Source organism: Barbus barbus (assembly GCF_936440315.1).
Source record: "Barbus barbus genome assembly, chromosome: 46".
Lineage (NCBI taxonomy): Eukaryota > Metazoa > Chordata > Actinopteri > Cypriniformes > Cyprinidae > Barbus > Barbus barbus.
In genome coordinates this window covers 14,261,945-14,280,368 of record NC_136724.1, presented here as the reverse complement: position 1 = coordinate 14,280,368, position 18,424 = coordinate 14,261,945, and the positions used below count along the sequence as shown (strand labels likewise).

General features: G+C 39.4%; 1 protein-coding gene across 1 annotated transcript in view; it reads left to right on the top strand.

Annotated features, from left to right (window-relative positions):
* Positions 1-868: 868 nt before the first annotated feature.
* The window catches only part of LOC306864794 (vasoactive intestinal polypeptide receptor), a 70,890-nt gene continuing 53,334 nt past the window's right edge, over positions 869-18,424 (top strand). The window contains exons 1-2 of the mRNA XM_079409028.1: positions 869-1,160; positions 18,196-18,286. Of these exons, the coding sequence (XP_079265154.1) occupies positions 1,104-1,160; positions 18,196-18,286 (148 nt within the window). The 5' untranslated portion in view covers positions 869-1,103. The remainder of the gene's footprint in view (positions 1,161-18,195; positions 18,287-18,424) is intronic.

The following is an 18,424-nucleotide window of genomic DNA, read 5'->3' as shown; positions in this document are numbered from 1 at the left end:
AATAGACATGAATAGCAATACTGATTAACCTGAATTGATGCTAGTTAATTAGTTATTGTACCTGTTGAAAAGCTCTCTTAAACTAATTGCAGCAATTTCTGATTTGAAAGTACAGAGGCTATATAAATCAGCATTGAAATGGATCACTGCGTGAAATGGAACATAACTTATTAATCAGGGCACTTAAATAATAAACATGTATCCAGAATAAGGGATTCTTGCATTGTTTTAATCACATTATTTTGTCTCTGAATATTCATCAGATGACATTCCTAATCAACCAGTGCCATTTCCTTGTACATGGCACTTAACCTCAGGTTGGTCCAGCAATTATTATTTAATTTATAGAGTTAAACGTCACTTTGGATAAGATGCGCCTGCTAATGACAAAGAAAGCATAATTTGCATTCATTTATGTTTTTTAGGATTCTTTAGTCGAAGAACATCATCCCAGGACAATTTTTCATTTTTGTGTAAACTATTACCTTAACTAACTCAAATTAATGAGAGAATACAATTAATGGAAATATCCCAATCCCCATGAACATATTTTGAAATATGAAATTAAATATAAATTTTATCCATAATTACAAGTCATACAGTTATATTGTGATAATGAAAAAGTTTCATTAAATGGCATCCTCCTGCTAACCAAACAAGCTCACACAAGAGTCATTTTCTGCAGTCAGGTGTTCACAAAGAGCAGAGACCTTGAGATTTCATCTATTGCTTTCGCACTAACGCAACGCAACAAAGACACTCGTAAGCCGACGACGAACGAGAGTGATGCAGTCTTGAGTGTATTGTCAATATCTCGCAAGTAGTGAAGCTGTAAAGCTCCTTCTTGTGGTCAGACTGTGATTCGCTCATTGGTCGCTGGAGCAACGAGATGAGCCACTCACCCGGAGGACTGCTCGCTCACGGCTCTTGTGATGTTCTCTCATTTCAACTTATGTTTTGCTATTCTGTCAACACCGTGTCCGACGAGACAGTTTGACTGAGTTCACTTTCACGGGCTTGTGAGAAAAGCAGGAGAACTTTACGGATTGCAAAGTTTTTATTTCCATGGTAAACGAACATTTACGGAAGAAAAAGCAGCTGCGATGGACGCCCCAAAATTGTTTTTATTGGTTTCAACATTGATCTCCTTGTTTTCTCCGGTAAGTGTTATGGTATACAGCTACAGTTAGTTATTGTTTCATTGCAGTCAGTTTGAGAAACCGTTGGCGTGTTACATGTTTTAATTTATATTAGCCGAAATCTATTCGATGTGCAGTATATTTAATTTGTGGAGGAATATAACATTATTGACCTCGCATATTTAGTAAAAACCGTATAAATGTGACTAGAAAGCCACCGAGAACTTGGATGCTGAGACTAATGCATTAATGCGCGCGCACGGCACGAGTGAAGGAGCAGTGTCTTTTACTTTATAAAGGCATGATAATGTGGACTTTAGCAAGTTATTTAGCTATAATATATATAACATGTAAGATACGCGTGGTTATTTTTTAAATGTGTTAAAATAGGCTACTTTTAACCTCCTATCTCCTGTCCAGATAGCAAGGAGTCATCTAATATAAAAATTACTTGAGTTAAATTGAACTTAAAATCATTTAGGCGTCAATAATATACATTTTTAACCACACGAGGTCATATTATTATTTCCCCATCCTGTATTTTACGCATTTTATTCATTCACCGCACCTCTCCATAATCTCTCCTCAAATGGGTGCCCACAGGAACTTTATGTTGAGATTTTTTTTAAATAGTTGTTATTATGATCAGTTGATTATTGATATCTTTCATTCTAGCTATCTAATATTAATGCTTTTTCAAAGTGTTTAATAATTGTATTTTTATTAATTTTTGAATATCAAATGGCTAAATCTACAGGTTTAACATGCTTGATTGCTCAATTAATTTGATTTCTCTCATGTCCATCTATCTATCTATCTATCTATCTATCTATCTATCTATCTATCTATCTATCTATCTATCTATCTATCTATCTATCTATCTATCTATCTGCATGCAAAATAATCCATGTAAAAATCATGAGATTTACAAATTTTCTTAGAAACAGAAAATTTAGACACTTTGTGAAACCAGAATAACAAAAAAAATTAAACTTTGCAAAACCAGAATGTCATACAGTTCTGGTTCAACTATGACACACATGGCAATTGTAACCCTAAGCATTCACTGACAGTGTAAATCATACACTTCAGTGTTCACAAAAGCCTCTTATCTGCACTTTTAGCACACTTCACGCTCTTGAATTACTGATAAAGGCCGCAGTGGTCTGCCACTCTCACCATCACTAGATGTCACAAGCTGAATGAAAAGACATTTTGGTACTGACTCAGGAATTAAATGTACCAAACATCAGCTAAAAGCATCCTTTAGGAGACATTCCTGCTGCTATTTATTTCAGCAAAAATTGGAATTCACGTTGACTAGCATGTTAGAGGATGTTTCACAATGGAGAAAAGCAGCACACTTGATGGAGAGCAACTGGTTGCAGTGCAGTAGATGTGTCAAAGTGTATTTTTAAATGTATTTGTTTCAATTTAGATACATTATCAGCATGTAATTGAGTGATATAAGAAGCTGTGGATTTGCTGTTTTTAAGTATTTAAGTTGAGTTTAAATACTGTTAATCTTTGGAGGACTGTAGTGTTTGATTAAGATTTGTGCTATGCTTTATACATAGCTGGCATCACCTCAGCTTCCTGTTCTTATCAGCAGTTTTCAAAATTATGTAACGTTTAACATTTGAAATTAAATTTACTGAGCTGTCTTTGTATGGATGGCGTCTACCACTGCCTTTTTCACTAATTTTATTTATTCTAAGGTCAACAAGCTTTTAACAGTGCTTGTTTTCAAACTGATAGTATGACACTCAGTTTAATTGAAGATAAATGAATGTGTGCTTCACACTTACACTGAATTCTAATTGTCCTGGAGGAAAACATTTAAAGACAAGAAATCGATCATTATGCATGAGACAATTTTCGAACTATAGAATGTGTTTAAGATATAGATGAGCTTGTGTTTAAGAAGCAACTATTGTTAGCATAATCTGCAATTACAATGACTTGTAATTACTTAAATCAGGGTTATTCTAGAAGCATTGAGATACTATTATACTTTTTATTATTTTCAATTAGTTTTTAATAGTATTTTATTTTTAGTTAAGATTTTAGTATTTTGTCATATGTATTATTTTTTTTATGTTTACATTCATTTTTATTTTAATTAGTTTAGTACAGAAATTTTTCTCGTGAGATAGTCTGTGAAATAAAATGAGATTAACAAATTTTCACTTTCCTCAAAGAATTTGACTCGGCTTAATTATGTAAAAATTATTTTTACATATTATGTAAAACTGGGTCTAAAATAAGATGGAAGACTGTCACAAACTCGGTCTCTGTGGCCCTCCCTGAACACCACCGGAGGGTACCGTCACCGGAGTATTAACTTGAACTGCATTTCCCACAATGCCCTGTACCTGAGACTGATTGCAGCGCAGGTGTTTCCCATCTCTGTTTCCCCATATAAGCAGTACTCACCATTTACCCTTCGCAAAGTCTTGTATTGCACCGGCTTACACTACTGAGCGTTTATTCCATGTTTATTGATCTCCCGTTTTTGACCTTGGACTGTTTACCCGACTCTGTGATTCTCTGCTACCTGCCTTTGTGACCCGATCTTTGAACTGTTGTTTACTTCCCCCGTCTGCCGCCTGCCTCGACTCAAGCCTGGTTATCGTTTATGAATTCCGGTCTCTCTCTGACACCCCTGTCGCTGTTGACTGATCCTTGCCTGTTTGACCCTGTCTCACTAATAAAACTGCAAATGGATCCCCATGCCTCAGACCCCTCATTACAGAAGACTTCGCCAACTCAGGATCCAGCAGTCTTTTCTCAGCTCACCACGAGGTCACTTCTCAAGCCTCCATGCTAGCAGCTCATCAGCAGCAACTGCAGCATCTCACTTCCCTCCCGGAGCAGCTAAGCAAAACACTCCAGGCTTTGTGCAGCATTGCGCCGTCAGCTACACCGACTCCACCACTGGCCGTTCAAAGCCCCAGCCAGCCCACGACCAGTCCACGCCTGGCGTTTTCTGAGAAATACGACGGTACTCCCAAAAAGTGTAAGGGTTTTCTTCTCCAATGCACAGTATTTATGAACCAACAAACCCTTCTCTACCCCACTGATGACAGTCGTGTCTCTTTTTTGTATGTTCATTACTGACGGGGAGAGCGCTAGACTGGGCCACAGCGGTGTGGGAGGGCGGTAATATGACTTTCCTTTCCTTCAGAAGTTTTATGCAACAGTTTCGTGATGTGTTTGAACACTGTTGATGGAAAGGATGCTGGAGAGCAACTACTAGCCCTACGTCAGGGAAACAGCACGGCGGCTGATTACGCACTCACCTTTCATACTCTTGCTGCACAAACTGGTTGGGATAAGGATCCCCTAAAGCTTCTGTTTCCGCAAGGGTCTCTCGACTGAGCTCCAATCAGAATTGGCTTGCCGCGATGAGGGTAGAACACTTGAGCAATTTATCGAACTCGCCATTCGCATTGATAACCTGATGCGCTCAAGGCGCCCCTCATGTCGCTCCTCCACACTGCCCTCTGCTGTCACGTTGCGAGCTACACCTGAGCCCGAGCCTATGCAGGTGGGCGTGACTCATCTCACGTCAGAGGAGAGAGAACGCCGATGCCGGGAGAATCTATGTCTTTACTGCGGTCTGCCAGGCCATATGAGAATCTCCTGTCCCACACGACCAGCCTTCCGGGATTCATCCTTGGTGAGTTCTAATCCATCTAACTTATCCACACTCAAAGTTCCCGTAACAATAATGTTTGAGAACTCCCAAGTAGATTCTCTGGCTTTGATCGACTGTGGGGCAGCAGGTAATTTCATTGATGTTAACTTTGCTAAAACACATTCTCTTCCTCTCATTCCATTTGAATCCACTGTGGCAGTGGCAGCGTTAGACGGCCGTCCCCTGGGCACGGGGCATGTTAAATTCATCACCAAGGACATCACTTTGAAGACAGGCTCTCTTCACACGGAAAGCATACGCCTGTTCACCATCGAATCACCCCAGAAACCATTAATCCTCGGTTTGCCTTGGCTGGAGAAACACAACCCCTGCATATCGTGGTCCACACGTCAGATCGTTCAGTGCTCAGAGACATGTCACAAGCACTGCCTTATGCCTCAGTTTCATTCACCTGCTACTTTTGAATCCCTTCCCAAGGAGGATCCAGCTATTAAGGGGTTACCAGCCGAATACCAGGATTTGTGTGAAGCTTTCAGCAAATCCAAAGTCACTCAACTTCCACCTCATCGTCCCAGTGATTGCGCAATCGACCTTCTTCCTGGGACAGTACCCACTAAGGGTCGAATTTTCCCTCTAACACAGCAAGAGTCTGAAGCCATGAAGGCTTACATTGAGGAGGAGCTATCCAAGGGTTTCATCAAATCATCCACATCACCAGCGTCAGCAGGTTTCTTCTTTGTCAAAAAGGATGGAGGATTACGTCCCTGAATTGACTACGGTCACCTCAATGAAATCACAATCAAGTTCCGCTACCCTCTGCCACTGGTTCCTGCTGCCCTAGAAATGCTCCGTTCTGCTAAATTCTTTACCAAGCTTGACCTTTGCAACGCATACAATCTTATCCGTATCAGAGAGGGGGATGAGTGGAAGACCGCCACTGGGCACTACAAATATCGGGTTATGCCGTTCGGGCTTGTCAACAGTCCGTCAGTCTTTCAGGCTTTCATCAATGATGTGTTTCAGGACATGTTGGGTCAGTGGTTGATTGTTTATATTGACGACATCTTAATTTACTCTGACACATTTGAATCCTATGTGCAACATGTAAGAGCAGTTCTAAGACGCCTCATCGATCATCAGTTGTATGCCAAGATGGAGAAATGCAAATTTCATCAGATATCGACATCTTTTCTGGGATACATTATCAGTGCTGACGGGGTGGCGATGGATGAGAAAAGGATCAGCTCAGTGTTAAACTGGCCCACACCCCAGACCACAAAGGATCTGCAGCGTTTCCTGGGGTTTGCCAACTTCTACAGATGTTTCATACGCAACTTCAGCACCATAGCCGCTCCGTTAACGTCGTTGCTTAAGGGAGGCAAGCGCTATCTCGCCTGGTCCACAGCAGCATCAGAGGCTTTTCAGCAACTCAAGGAACGTTTCACCTCAGCACCGATTCTTCATCACCCTGATCAAGAACTCGAATTCACGGTTGAGGAGGATGCCTCTAACACAGGCATTGGAGCCATCTTGTCTCAACGTCAAGGTAACCCCGCTAAGTTCTATCCATGTGCCTATTACTCCAGGAAACTCAACGCTGCTGAGAGGAAATATGATGTTGGGATCGAAAACTACTAGCCATGAAAGGGTCTTTCGAGGAGTGGAGGCATTGGCTAGAGGGTGCCAGATGACCTTTCATTATACTCCCGGATCACAGAAATCTGGAATACATCAGGTCAGCCAAACGCCTTAACTCCCATCAAGCAAGATGGTCACTGTTCTTTTCCCGATTTGACTTTCATGTTACTTACCGTCCTGGCTCAAAGAATGGTAAAGCTGATGCTCTCTCCAGACAGTTTGAATTCACCACATCATCAAACACCACCAACGATCCGGTCATTCCCACATCTCTCATTCTCGCCCCCGTACAATGGGACATAATGACAGAGATAACCGAGGCACAAGCCGATGATCCCACGCCACCTGATTGCCTACCGAACTTAACTTATGTTCCTGTAGCTCTACGACAACGCACCCTACGGATGATTCACGAATCTCCCAGTTCCGGTCATCCCAGCATCACAGCGACTGTTCACCTTATTACCAACCGTTTCTGGTGGCCTTCAGTACAGAAGGACGTTGCCATGTTCATCCAGCACTGCGCCACCTGCAACATTACCAAATCGTCTCATCAATGCCCAGCTGGTTTACTTCGGGCAACCTCTACCCATACCTCAATGTCCCTGGTCACATATCGCCATCGACTTTGTCACTGACCTCCCTCGTTCCAGAAATCACACCACCATACTTAGTCATCGACCGCTTCTCCAAAGCATGCCACCTCATTCCTCTCCCTAAGCTCCCCACAGCCTTCGAAACAGCAGAGGCTTTACTAGAACAGGTGTTCCGATTCTACGGACTACCCGAGGACATTGTCTCTGACCGTGGACCACAGTTCACCTCCAGAATCTGGTCTGCCTTCTGTCAGCAGCTCAACATAAATATCAGCCTAACCTCTGGCTATCACCCTGAGTCCAACGGCCAAGTGGAACGACTTAATCAGGAACTTATTCGATTTCTAAGATCCTACTGCCACAACAATCAGAACGACTGGAGTCGTTATCTGCTTTGGGCGGAGCATGCTCAGAATTCGCTACATAAGCCTTCTACTGGTCTAGCACCGTTCCAGTTGGGGTTTCAGCCTCCTCTATTTCCCTGGTCAGGGGAACCCTCTGATCTGCCCGCTGTCAATGACTGGCTACATCAGAGTGAGGAGACCTGGAATTCTGCTCATGTTCATCTCCAACGTGCTGTACGCCGAGTCGGAGAACAGACCAATTGTCGTCGGAGACCTGGTCCTTCCTACGCTCCGGGTCAGTGGGTGTGGCTGTCCACCAGAGATCTTCGCCTTTGTCTTCCGTGCAAAAAGCTGAGTTCCAGGTACGTGGGTCCCTTCAAAATAATTCGTCAAATCACACCAGTTTCATATTGTTTAGCACTTCCTGCCAGTTATCGTATCTCACCCACTTTCCATATTTCTTTGCTCAAGCCCGCCGGTGGTCTGAGAGGGGAGGGGAACCAGAAAGAGGCCGCTGAGGAGAGCACCCCTTCCATCGTGGTGAACGGCGAGGAGGCGTATCGAGTCAGGGAGATCTTGGATTCCCGAAGCCGAGGCCGGGTGTTACAATACCTCATAGACTGGGAGGGGTCAACTCATTATAACACAATTGGTTTTAAGTACAAAAAATATTATTGCTTTCAATTGCAGTTGCTCATCTTTGTCAAGAAAATGGCCGTTAGGAAACAAACGAGGAGTTTCACAGCTGGAGATGTGTATGCATCATGATAATGAGGTTTTGATGCAGCATGTAACATTCCTGATGAAAAACTATGCCTTCTTGTTTGTTGCAAAAAAAGGAACATGTTTTGATATAATGAAAAGAGAGATTCATATTTTGATAAAAGTGTTCTCTTAAGTAATTTGTTTTTGCTAAAAGTTGAGTTGCTTTTTTGCGCTTGAATTCAATCGTTTCTTCACACAGTAGGAAACAAACACTCGAGGCAGCAGAATGTGTGTGTGGAAAAAGTTTTCCACACAGATTATAAGAGTTACTCACTTTCTGAAGAGCTAGTGCAGTAACTCCATAGAAAGTAGCTTTAGATTTTCTCAACTCTTCTGACTGCAGCATCTGTTCACTCCCTCTCCCAAGAACACTCCCACCAACTCCCAAACCCCATAATGCACTTCTGTCCACCTCACTTACTCATGAAGAATAGATGTGAGACACCTATTTCTCAAGCACCATGACAACGTCCTTCATCTGTGATCTATATAACCCACTATATTTATAGTGCTGTTCAGGTGTGAAATAAAAAAGCTTAGTGTCTTTCACTCACTTAGAGTTTCATGTTTCTCAGTTTGTTGAGTTGCTCTATCTATATGGGCAATTGCTGTGTTTGAAATCACCCCCTACTCCTCATTCACTATTTCTTTTATTAGTTCACTAATACAATGCAGTTGAAGGAGTGAATGAAAACGAGTGAATGAATTTGGACACTGTCACTTTTGCAGTTTGTGCTTGCTGTTTAATTATCATTAGAAAACTTAGCTAGCTGGCAGCTCCAGTAGTAATGAAAAGATTTATCTTGAACTTGTCATGAAAACTAGAATGTATAAACCCCCATTAAACTATTTAATCGTCAATTGCCAGTGACTTGGAAAATGGATAATTTAACTGCAGTCACATTCTTCTTCACCATATTTTGGCGAGTTTCAGGAATTCACGACCCTCACAGTTCATTTTGGGTATTCTTTAACCGTTGAGTGTACATTGTACATTTGTTATTGCAGTGCATTATGGGATTGAATGAGTACAGTCGATAATGTCCACTATCAGATACCACTACAAATAGCTGTCCTCTCAAATAATACCCTAATTAAGGGTATATGTGGTGATTTTAGACACAGCCAATCATCTTTTTAAAGAAATCAATAAATCAATTAAGAAATCGATGCATAGTTTGAGAAAATAATAAATCAAACAAACAATTAATTATAAAGTGGATAAATAGATGAAAGAATCAATAATTTGATAATCAAAAATAAACAAATGAATAAAATAAATGAATGAATAAATGAATGAATGAATAAAAACACATAAATGTAGAATTTCGGAAAAAATTGAATAAATATGGGCCCTATCATACACCCGACACAATGCGGCGCCAGGTGCGACACAAGTGTTTTTTGCTAGTTTCAGCCTGATGCAGTTATCATTTTCACATCCTGCACCACGTTGTTTAAATAGTAAATGCATTTGCGCCCATTTATGTGCCTATGGGCGTGTTGGCGCATTGTTGGCGCGTTGCTATTTTGAGGCAACTAAAATAGACTACACCATTGACCAATTAAAACTGGGTCTAAAGTCGATGGCGCAGTATTTTTTTAATTATTCAAAGAGTGCGTTAGTAACATGCACAATAGGCGGGTCCACAACGCATGTACATTTTGCTTATTACTCACACAGGGACGCGCAGCAGCACACAAACATGCCAAATTTTAAAAATTAAAGGATTACAATGTAAAATATTATTATTGTATAGGCTACATAAATAGAAAAATACCTACATGTCATAATGGATGATCAATGCATGTATCAGAATTAGGCTACCTATTTGCTCGCGCACGAGCAGCTCCGTTTCCTTTGTGGAGACGCATTCAGTCTTTGCGCTTGCAAATTCCGCCATGTAAATAGCAAATCCACCATGGTGTGCGAGCAACTGGCTCTTAAAGGTAATGGGAGATGAGACTCTGATTGGTTTATTGCACATTATGCACAGAACACACCCATTACTGATTGTCTGTCTGTCTGTCTGTCATTTATATGTCTGTCTGTCATTCATCCACATGTGACGATGCTGGTTCGGTTTGGTCTTGTCTAGACTGTTTTGTTGACATATTTTCTGTGCCTATAAAGGTTGTGTTAGTGTGAAGTCATTTAAACAGCTGCTGGAAACCCCCCCAAACACTAGTGTCATGCTTTGGTCATATACAAAAGTTTTATAATAACAAAACCTGACATGTTGTTATTACATAGTGGTTGAGGGTCCTCAGTGTTATGGAATGCAGAACAATCCCCAAAATGTTCTCTTATCTAAATTCTTGGTGTGACTGAGAGCAGATGTGCATGCAGGAAGTTTATGGTTGTCTCTTGGGTGGTCATTTATGACTCTGCTCTGCATAGTCTGCTGACTGATTAACTTGGAGTTTTCACTTACAGCAGTAGTGTGAGTGTGCAACAGATGTATTTCCTGTTTATTCAGGTTTTTTATGCTCTTCTCCTTCCCACTTTGCTCATAAATAGTATATCTCTTGAGCTTCTTGTCAGCAACAATATTTTTGTGGTCAGCTGAGTACAAAACAAGCCCACAATCACTCCAAATACCTGTAAAGAAACCTGATAGACCGGCAGCCCTCGCGTGAGTCCAAAATCACGGAGAGCCTAACTGAGGGAATTTCAGCATGCAGTGAGTGCACAAAATTACGGAAACGGCAGTAGCTGAAGTTGGCTTTTGATTTTCAAGTGATTGTGCTGTGACCACTTACAAGATGGGCTGATCAGTGTTAGAGGTGTGTAGATTAGTGTTTCTCTTGTTATACTTTCAATGTCATTGGCCTTGTTTTGTTAGCTTCCCTTGTGAGTTATGAAGACATGAGATTTATCAGAATCATTCCAGTTAACCATCCAGTAGAAATCAAGTGCAGTTTGGGCCCCATGTCTTTAGTAGAAGTTTATTTATGTATTTATTTTATTATTTATTTAATAATTTAAATTGCTTGAAAAATGCTAAATGAAACCTTGCAGAGAATGGAGAAAACAACCTGCAACTCTTTCTTTTAGAAATAATAAATGAAAGCAAGCAAGATTACGCATTAAAATGTTGTTTTTTTTTTTTCCTGTGGAGACATGCAGGAGTGCGTGCTCACCCTCAAAATGTACATTTGGCAGATCATCTAAGAAATTAGCTAAAAACATTAACTAAAGTAATGGAGCGGCCTTGATGCATTGGTCCATGATTTCAGTATTTTAAAAAAACATCTCTGTGTGGGCAGGAGAAAATGTTCAGTCTTGAGGATGAAAACGGAATGAATAAATACTCAAAATTACAAAAAGGATTCGTCTGCAAGATGGTATTTTCTTTCTGTTCGCTTTCCTAATTGTCACAGGTCTTTATTAGATCAGAGTTTTCTCAGCTTTTGAAACTCTCAGAAAATCATTGCTTTTTAATGACTTAATTTGAACTTTAAAGAAAAATCATGCAAAATAGCATATATTAGTCTGTTGATTGACTGGAGTTCTCATCTCATGTGAGTGTAATATACTTTTAAACATATTGTTAAAAATTATTATTATTTTCTTTATGTGTAAAACATTTTGGTCCCACTTGATATGGCCTTATGTACTTACATTTACATTAATCATTTGATACAGTGCACTTATTGTGTACATACATGTTTTTACATTGTACTTATATTTAAAAAAAATACTTGCATGCAATTACGTCTGTAATTAATTTCTGTAATTACATTTATAATTACACTGTTGACCCATCCTTTATACCTTAACCCACGCTTAAACCTACCCATACCACCAAACCCTTCCCTAACCTACCAGTATCCCACCTCAATAGCAGCAAAAGTGTTTTCCAATACAATATGAAAATAATAAATACATTGTACTTATTCTTGATGTAAGTAAGTAGTAGTTACGGCCCACCATAAAGTGGGACCAACATTTTTATAAAAAAAAAATGTTACTTTTACTCAAAAGCAGTCTGAAAGGACTTGCTTGAAAAAGACTGGACTGCAAACTAACTACAGAAGTAGGTAGGAAGGGTTTTTTTCTCTTTTATCAGACAAAGGTTTTCAAGTGCTCATTGTTAATCACATTTATGGTTATAGAGCTGTTTCCTCTTAATTAAAGTCTGACTAACGGAGACTGTAATGTTAATTGCAGGTTATAAGACCATTCATATTTGATAGATGGTTGATTTATACTACACGGACATGGTCAAGAACTGTTTTCTTTTTTTATTCAAAAATTTTAAATGGTCTTGACAAATTAATTTAACATATTTCATGTTGTTTTTTTCTGATTAACTTAATATATTGATGTGTGTGTGTGTGTGTGTGTGTGTGTGTTGGTCTTTCAATTCATGACCAGTCATGAAAGTAGAAATACAAGTATTTCTCTCCAGTGCTCATTTAAACATATTTCACAGTTGACGAAGAGGACAGTGACACCACAGGACAATTACCACCTTTATTTGATATGGCTCAGAAATGAAAACAATTCAAACAGATAACTATATGATCATGCTGTTGACAAAATCAATGTCCATCTAAATGTTGAAAATATAAAAGAAGAAAATTAGCCTTTTCTTTAAGGAGTAAAATTACACGACATGTCAACTGTTTATGTGCATTTAACTTGAAAGGCAATGAAATGTAATTTAATGTAATCCCAATATAATTTGGTATTTCTGTTCTCGTAGTACTTATAAGAAATAGTTCACTGGCAGCACATTACTGCTGCCAAAACAATGTTAACTATTCCCAAATATCATGATTTTGAAATATGCAGCGTGCTGTGACTTCTCTGCTGTAAGCAAAGTAATAAACTGAATTGTCAGTGGATGCATAAAACTGGAGTTTATAAATACTGCAGATCACCCATATGGATGGCATATGGCCTGTTTGTACTTTCTCTCACCAAAAGTGAAGCATCAATCCAGAAAGTATTTTAACATCCAAACAATTATACACATCACCTTTAAGTTGTAAAAGAATCTGTGTTCCTCAGCCAGCTCTGTAACACTATACTACACAGTTTTAGGGAACATCTGCTTGCCAATTTGCCATTTGTTACTTTCTCACTATGTGCAGAATCTGCTGCTGCTGTCTGCACTTACGCTAACAGGCTTGAGCAGAGCGCTGCTGTTATCTGGCTCAGGAACAAGCGTAGCAGGTTCATCCTAGAGGTCAGCAGATGTTCCGATAAGTCAGCTGAGGCACAGGACTTAATTATTCAGCTCAGCTGTGTGTGTGTATCAGCCCTGTGTGCTGCGTTTAGTGTTATCAGGATTTGAGCTGGATCAAAGCATGCACAAACCTACTGTCTTATTATTTTCATACTGACAAACTAAACAGTTAATATGTAAGGGATAATGTGCATCCAGCGGGCCATTATCGCAAAAATAAACTGATCGGGCCTTGTACCACCCTGAAGGGGTTTATTTTGCAAAAATGACCTGCTGAGTATATTTTATCTTGCTTATTTTACATCTACTTTACAAAAGAGGGTTATTTTATTTATAAGAAACTACAGAATGATATGAGAGGAATGAACAAAAGAAATAGTAAGAAACTGGTCCATTATGCGGTTTAGTCACCATTATATTAAAGTGTAGAATGCCAATTTGACCAATTAGAATCAAGGAGTTAACTAGTTAATTCTCACTATTAAAGGAACACTCCACTTTTTTTTGGAAATAGGCATTTTACAACTCCCCAAGAGTTAAACAGTTGAGTTTTACTGTTTTTGAATTCATTCAGCCGATCTCCGGGTCTGGCGGTAGCACTTTTAGCTTAGCTTAGCATAAATCATTGAATCGGATTAGACCATTAGCATCTCGCTCAAAAATGACCAAAGAGTTTCAATAATTTTCCTATTTAAAACTTGACTCTTCTGCAGTTACATCGTGCACTAAGACTGACGGAAAATTAAAAGTTTCGATTTTCTAGGCTGATGTGGCTAGGAACTATACTCTCATTCCGGCATAATAATCAAGGAACTTTGCTGCTGTACCATGGGTGCAGCAGGCGCAGTGATATTACGCAGTGCCTGAAAGTAGTCCCCAGCTAGGTAACTAGTTATGATACAGCCGGGAACTGCTTTCAGGCACTGCGTAATATCATTGCGTCTGCTGCACCCAAGCTTGTGTGCTTCTCATTTGGTGTGTAAATGAGATGCTGTGTGGTTGATGTTCTGTCGCCAAGGTCTAGGTCTGAGTCACCGTGCTCATTGTTTAAGGAACAAACCCTCGCCCTTCTGTCTCTTTCTCTCAAATGCCACTGCAAGGCTGACATTAAATAAATAGATCAATACTGCACATAAAGACTGTTTTAAGATTCTTAGGAAGAATATACTCTTTTATCAAAGCTAAAAGAGAAGTGTTGACTGCAGAGACACTTTCACAGACTGACTTCTTTAGTGTCACTAAGGAAATACTCCATTGCTGGAAAAAAAAAGAAACATCTTAAACTACTCAGAGTGGTTTTCTAGTCTCCAAAGCTGGTCTTGTTTATTGGTTTTCAAGGGTTAATGGCCAACCAACTAAACTAGTTAAATGCTTGTTTGGCCAAGCTGGGATACCAGCTAGATCATCTTAAACCAGCGTAGGCTAGACTTATCCAGTGAGAGGTGGATTACAAGCTGATATTTTTGGAAATAAACTGTTTGAGAAAAAAAGTGTAAAAACACAAGGCTTGGACAAGCTAATAACCAGCTTAGACCCACTATCATTTTCCAAAACACAGCAATCCAGCCTAAGATGGATTTTGCAGCAGGGAATCCACTTACATAGTTGAACTCTCGCAAATAATTTGAGCATAAACACAAATATGTTTTAGCTGAGTGTCTGCACTTTGCCAGGAATGCATCACCGATCGCCCCGATGCTTGACCTGCTGCTTTATTGGGTCGCTTTCACACGCAATGGACCCTGCACCTGATGAGTACGCCAATGCAGAGTAAGGAGGAATGAGCCTCCATTATCTAATATAACTGAGAAGAAATATTTGTGGAAATTTGGCAGATTTATTATCAGACAAATAGCACATTGTTATTGTAATTTAGGGAAATCTCTGTAAACAACCTTTAAATGGATTCTTTGTCCTCAGATGGAGAAGCTCTATAGAAACTTATCTAATGTAAACAAGCATTTTATTATTTGTTTCCAGGAACCAAATGATGTTAACAACCTTGACAAGTACACTTTAGACTAAGAAGAGAATTATTAACTGAAGATTACTACTGTTGTTCAGTGTGTTTTTTTATGTTCTCTTCCTTTCCACTCCTGCTTTTATAGTGTTTTAAGTCACAGGAGGTCAGATGATGCAATAAAAAGTGTGATGGAATCTTCTGCTGGTGGGGATTATAGGTGCACGCATGGCTGATGATGGCAGTGAAGCAGCCTCTCACTGAGCTGACCCTATTATCCATGCACCAAAGTACCGGAGAGTGACAGTTGAAACTGAGTAAAAATAGCGCCTATATTTTCAGCATCATTTCTGCTGCTCTTCTCCTAAACATTTATCATAAATTGCAGCTCCATCATTTAAATATTATTGACAGTGTCACAGAGCAGGTAGACTTCATTACAGAGCTTCTCCTCAAGATAATTTAAAACAGTGGTGTACTTTTTGTGGATTTTTACTTAAACTGTTTGTGATATGGCCAGTTGAATTCATCTAGATCTGAAAGAGCCCATGAAATCAACATTGAATTTTTTGTTTTTTCCCCTTTCCTTTCCAATTTTTCCTTAAAGATTTTTCGAAGTCCATTAAATCATTATACTGATACTTTTGAAATGCCTATATATATATATATATATATATAGTATATGCTTCTCATGGCCCCATACAATGGAAACATGTGAAAAAATATTTTTTAAAAATAAGGACATCTTAAAGTGAAATAATACATATTTTGAATTTTTTTATAATTTGTATTTTATTTTTATGAATGTCCTACCGAATCTTTTCATTCTGCTCCATTTCCAGTCAAGCTGTAATTTTGTCAAAATATGCGAAACGTCTGAAAATATTATTTGATACACAAAAAGTGAAATTAGCCTCAGCATGATTAAGGTTTTGAAAGATTTATTGAAAAATGTTAACATTATAATTTACGCCATTGTAAATTCCATTACTGAATGCTGTTAAATATGTGTTATATATATTAAAAGTGAACGTAAAGGCATTTGCAATGTTACTGTCACAAATCTGGTCCATGCTCTCCCGGTCAACCACCACTAGAGGTCACCCGTTCACCACATTGACTTTTTCACTCACAACACACTGGACTCCATTTCCCACAATCCATTGCACTAACGACACGCACAGCTGTTCACTATCTCGCCCACACCTGATTACCATTTCTCATCACTACCATTCACTATTTAAGCCTGGGACTTGCTCTTGCTCACGGCCGAGTATTGTTAGCCCGTCTACCTTACTAAGCGTTTCCCTGTTTTCTTAGTTAGTTTTCCTGTGTCTTGATTCCTGCCCGTGTTCCTGGATTATTCTCTCTGCCTTGCCCTGTCTGGATTCTGTACGCTGATCGTCGACCCACGCTGCCCTTCGGATTGTTCTGTGTCTTACCTCTGCCATACCTGTCTGCTGTTATTTGACCCTGCCTGTCTTGACCATGTTTACTAATAAAGCCTTGCGAATGGATCCGCACGTCTCACGTCTCGTCAACCCCGTAACAGTTACAAAGTTTTTATATTTAAAATAAATGCTGCTCTTTTGAGCTTTCTTTAAAACAAATCCTGAAAAAAATGTATTACAGCTTTCAGTATTAATAAGAAAATAAATCAGCAAACTAGAATGATTTCTGAAGGAACATGAATGACTGCTGAAAATCCAGTTTTGCCATCACTGAAAAAAAATACTTTTTAAAATATATTATAAACAGAAATATAAACAGAATATAAACAGAAAACAGTTATTCTAGATTTTAGACAGTTTTTACTGTATTTTTGATCAAATACATTCAGCCGCATAACAGACCTTTCAAAAACAAAAAGTCTTTCCAACACCATACTGCTTTTCTCACCATCAACTGGTTATAAAGGCATTGACTGTAATACATTTATATTATTTTTATTTATTTTCAGTCCATGCTCAAGTGTGATTTGGCCCAAAAAGGTCTATAATACGAGCGAACTCGGCTATATTTCCATTCATGTGAGTGGCAGAAGTTCTCAGCTAGTACTGAACTTTCAAGTAGAAGTACTTGAAATCAAACACTTTCCATTTCTCACTAACATGTTGTTCTAAGTCGCTGATCTCAGGTCTCTCACATTGAAATGCACAGACACACCTGTACCCACACACACACAAATGTAGGCCCACGCACAAACATACCAAGCACGCTCAGATGCTAACTCAAGACAATAAATGCTGCACACCCAAAGAGCATGACACAAACAGCATTATTAACAATATAGGGATTCAGTCGGCTCTGTCCATTACACCCCTCTTCCCCAGCACCATGTCTTCATTGACCTTCTCAAGCTGTTCGTTGGACTTTCACGTTCTTATTGACCTGCAGGCTGTCTGCCACTGACTGTCAGCATGTATTTGTCATCAGCAGTGGACATCAGTGAGCAATCCGACGATTACTCACTGGCCCCACGCGACTTTTCTCCCCTACAGGCATGATATCATCTCCACAGAGCAACGACAGTCTTTTGTCCGTGTGCCGCTAGCGTATAGACGTACATTGGACTGTCAATAAGAATGGTGTATGGCAAGCTAAAAGTCTGATAAGTAGTTCATTTGTGGATTTTTCAAGCAGTGGTTGATCTAATTCCCAGTAGGCCTTCGCTGTAAATATTTAGCCAAAATAAGCTCTCATGAGGCTTCGTTGCAATCCATAAATATGCATATGAAATGAAAGCCTTACGAGATGAAAGCTAACACCTTAAAGTAATAGACTATCCTGAAAATAATATTGTGGTGAATCACTGAGACGAAAGAAATTGAAGCTTTGAAGGTTGTGCTGAGGTTGAACAACTGAAATGTTCTCTCTCTGTGTCTCTTTTGCAGGTTGGTGCTGTTCAGATGTGTGACGTGGTAAATGAGATTGAGCTGGCAAGAGCGAGGTGCGAGAATAAAACAGCAGGAAACGTCACATCAGGTGATATTCACAAAACAACATTGTTCTGTGCCATTTTCACAGTCAATAAACTATTTTACATTGATGGGAAAAATTGATGTAACTGTAGATCACAGAGAGCTAATATGTGGTGTTGAGACAAAACCAAAAACAAAAAGC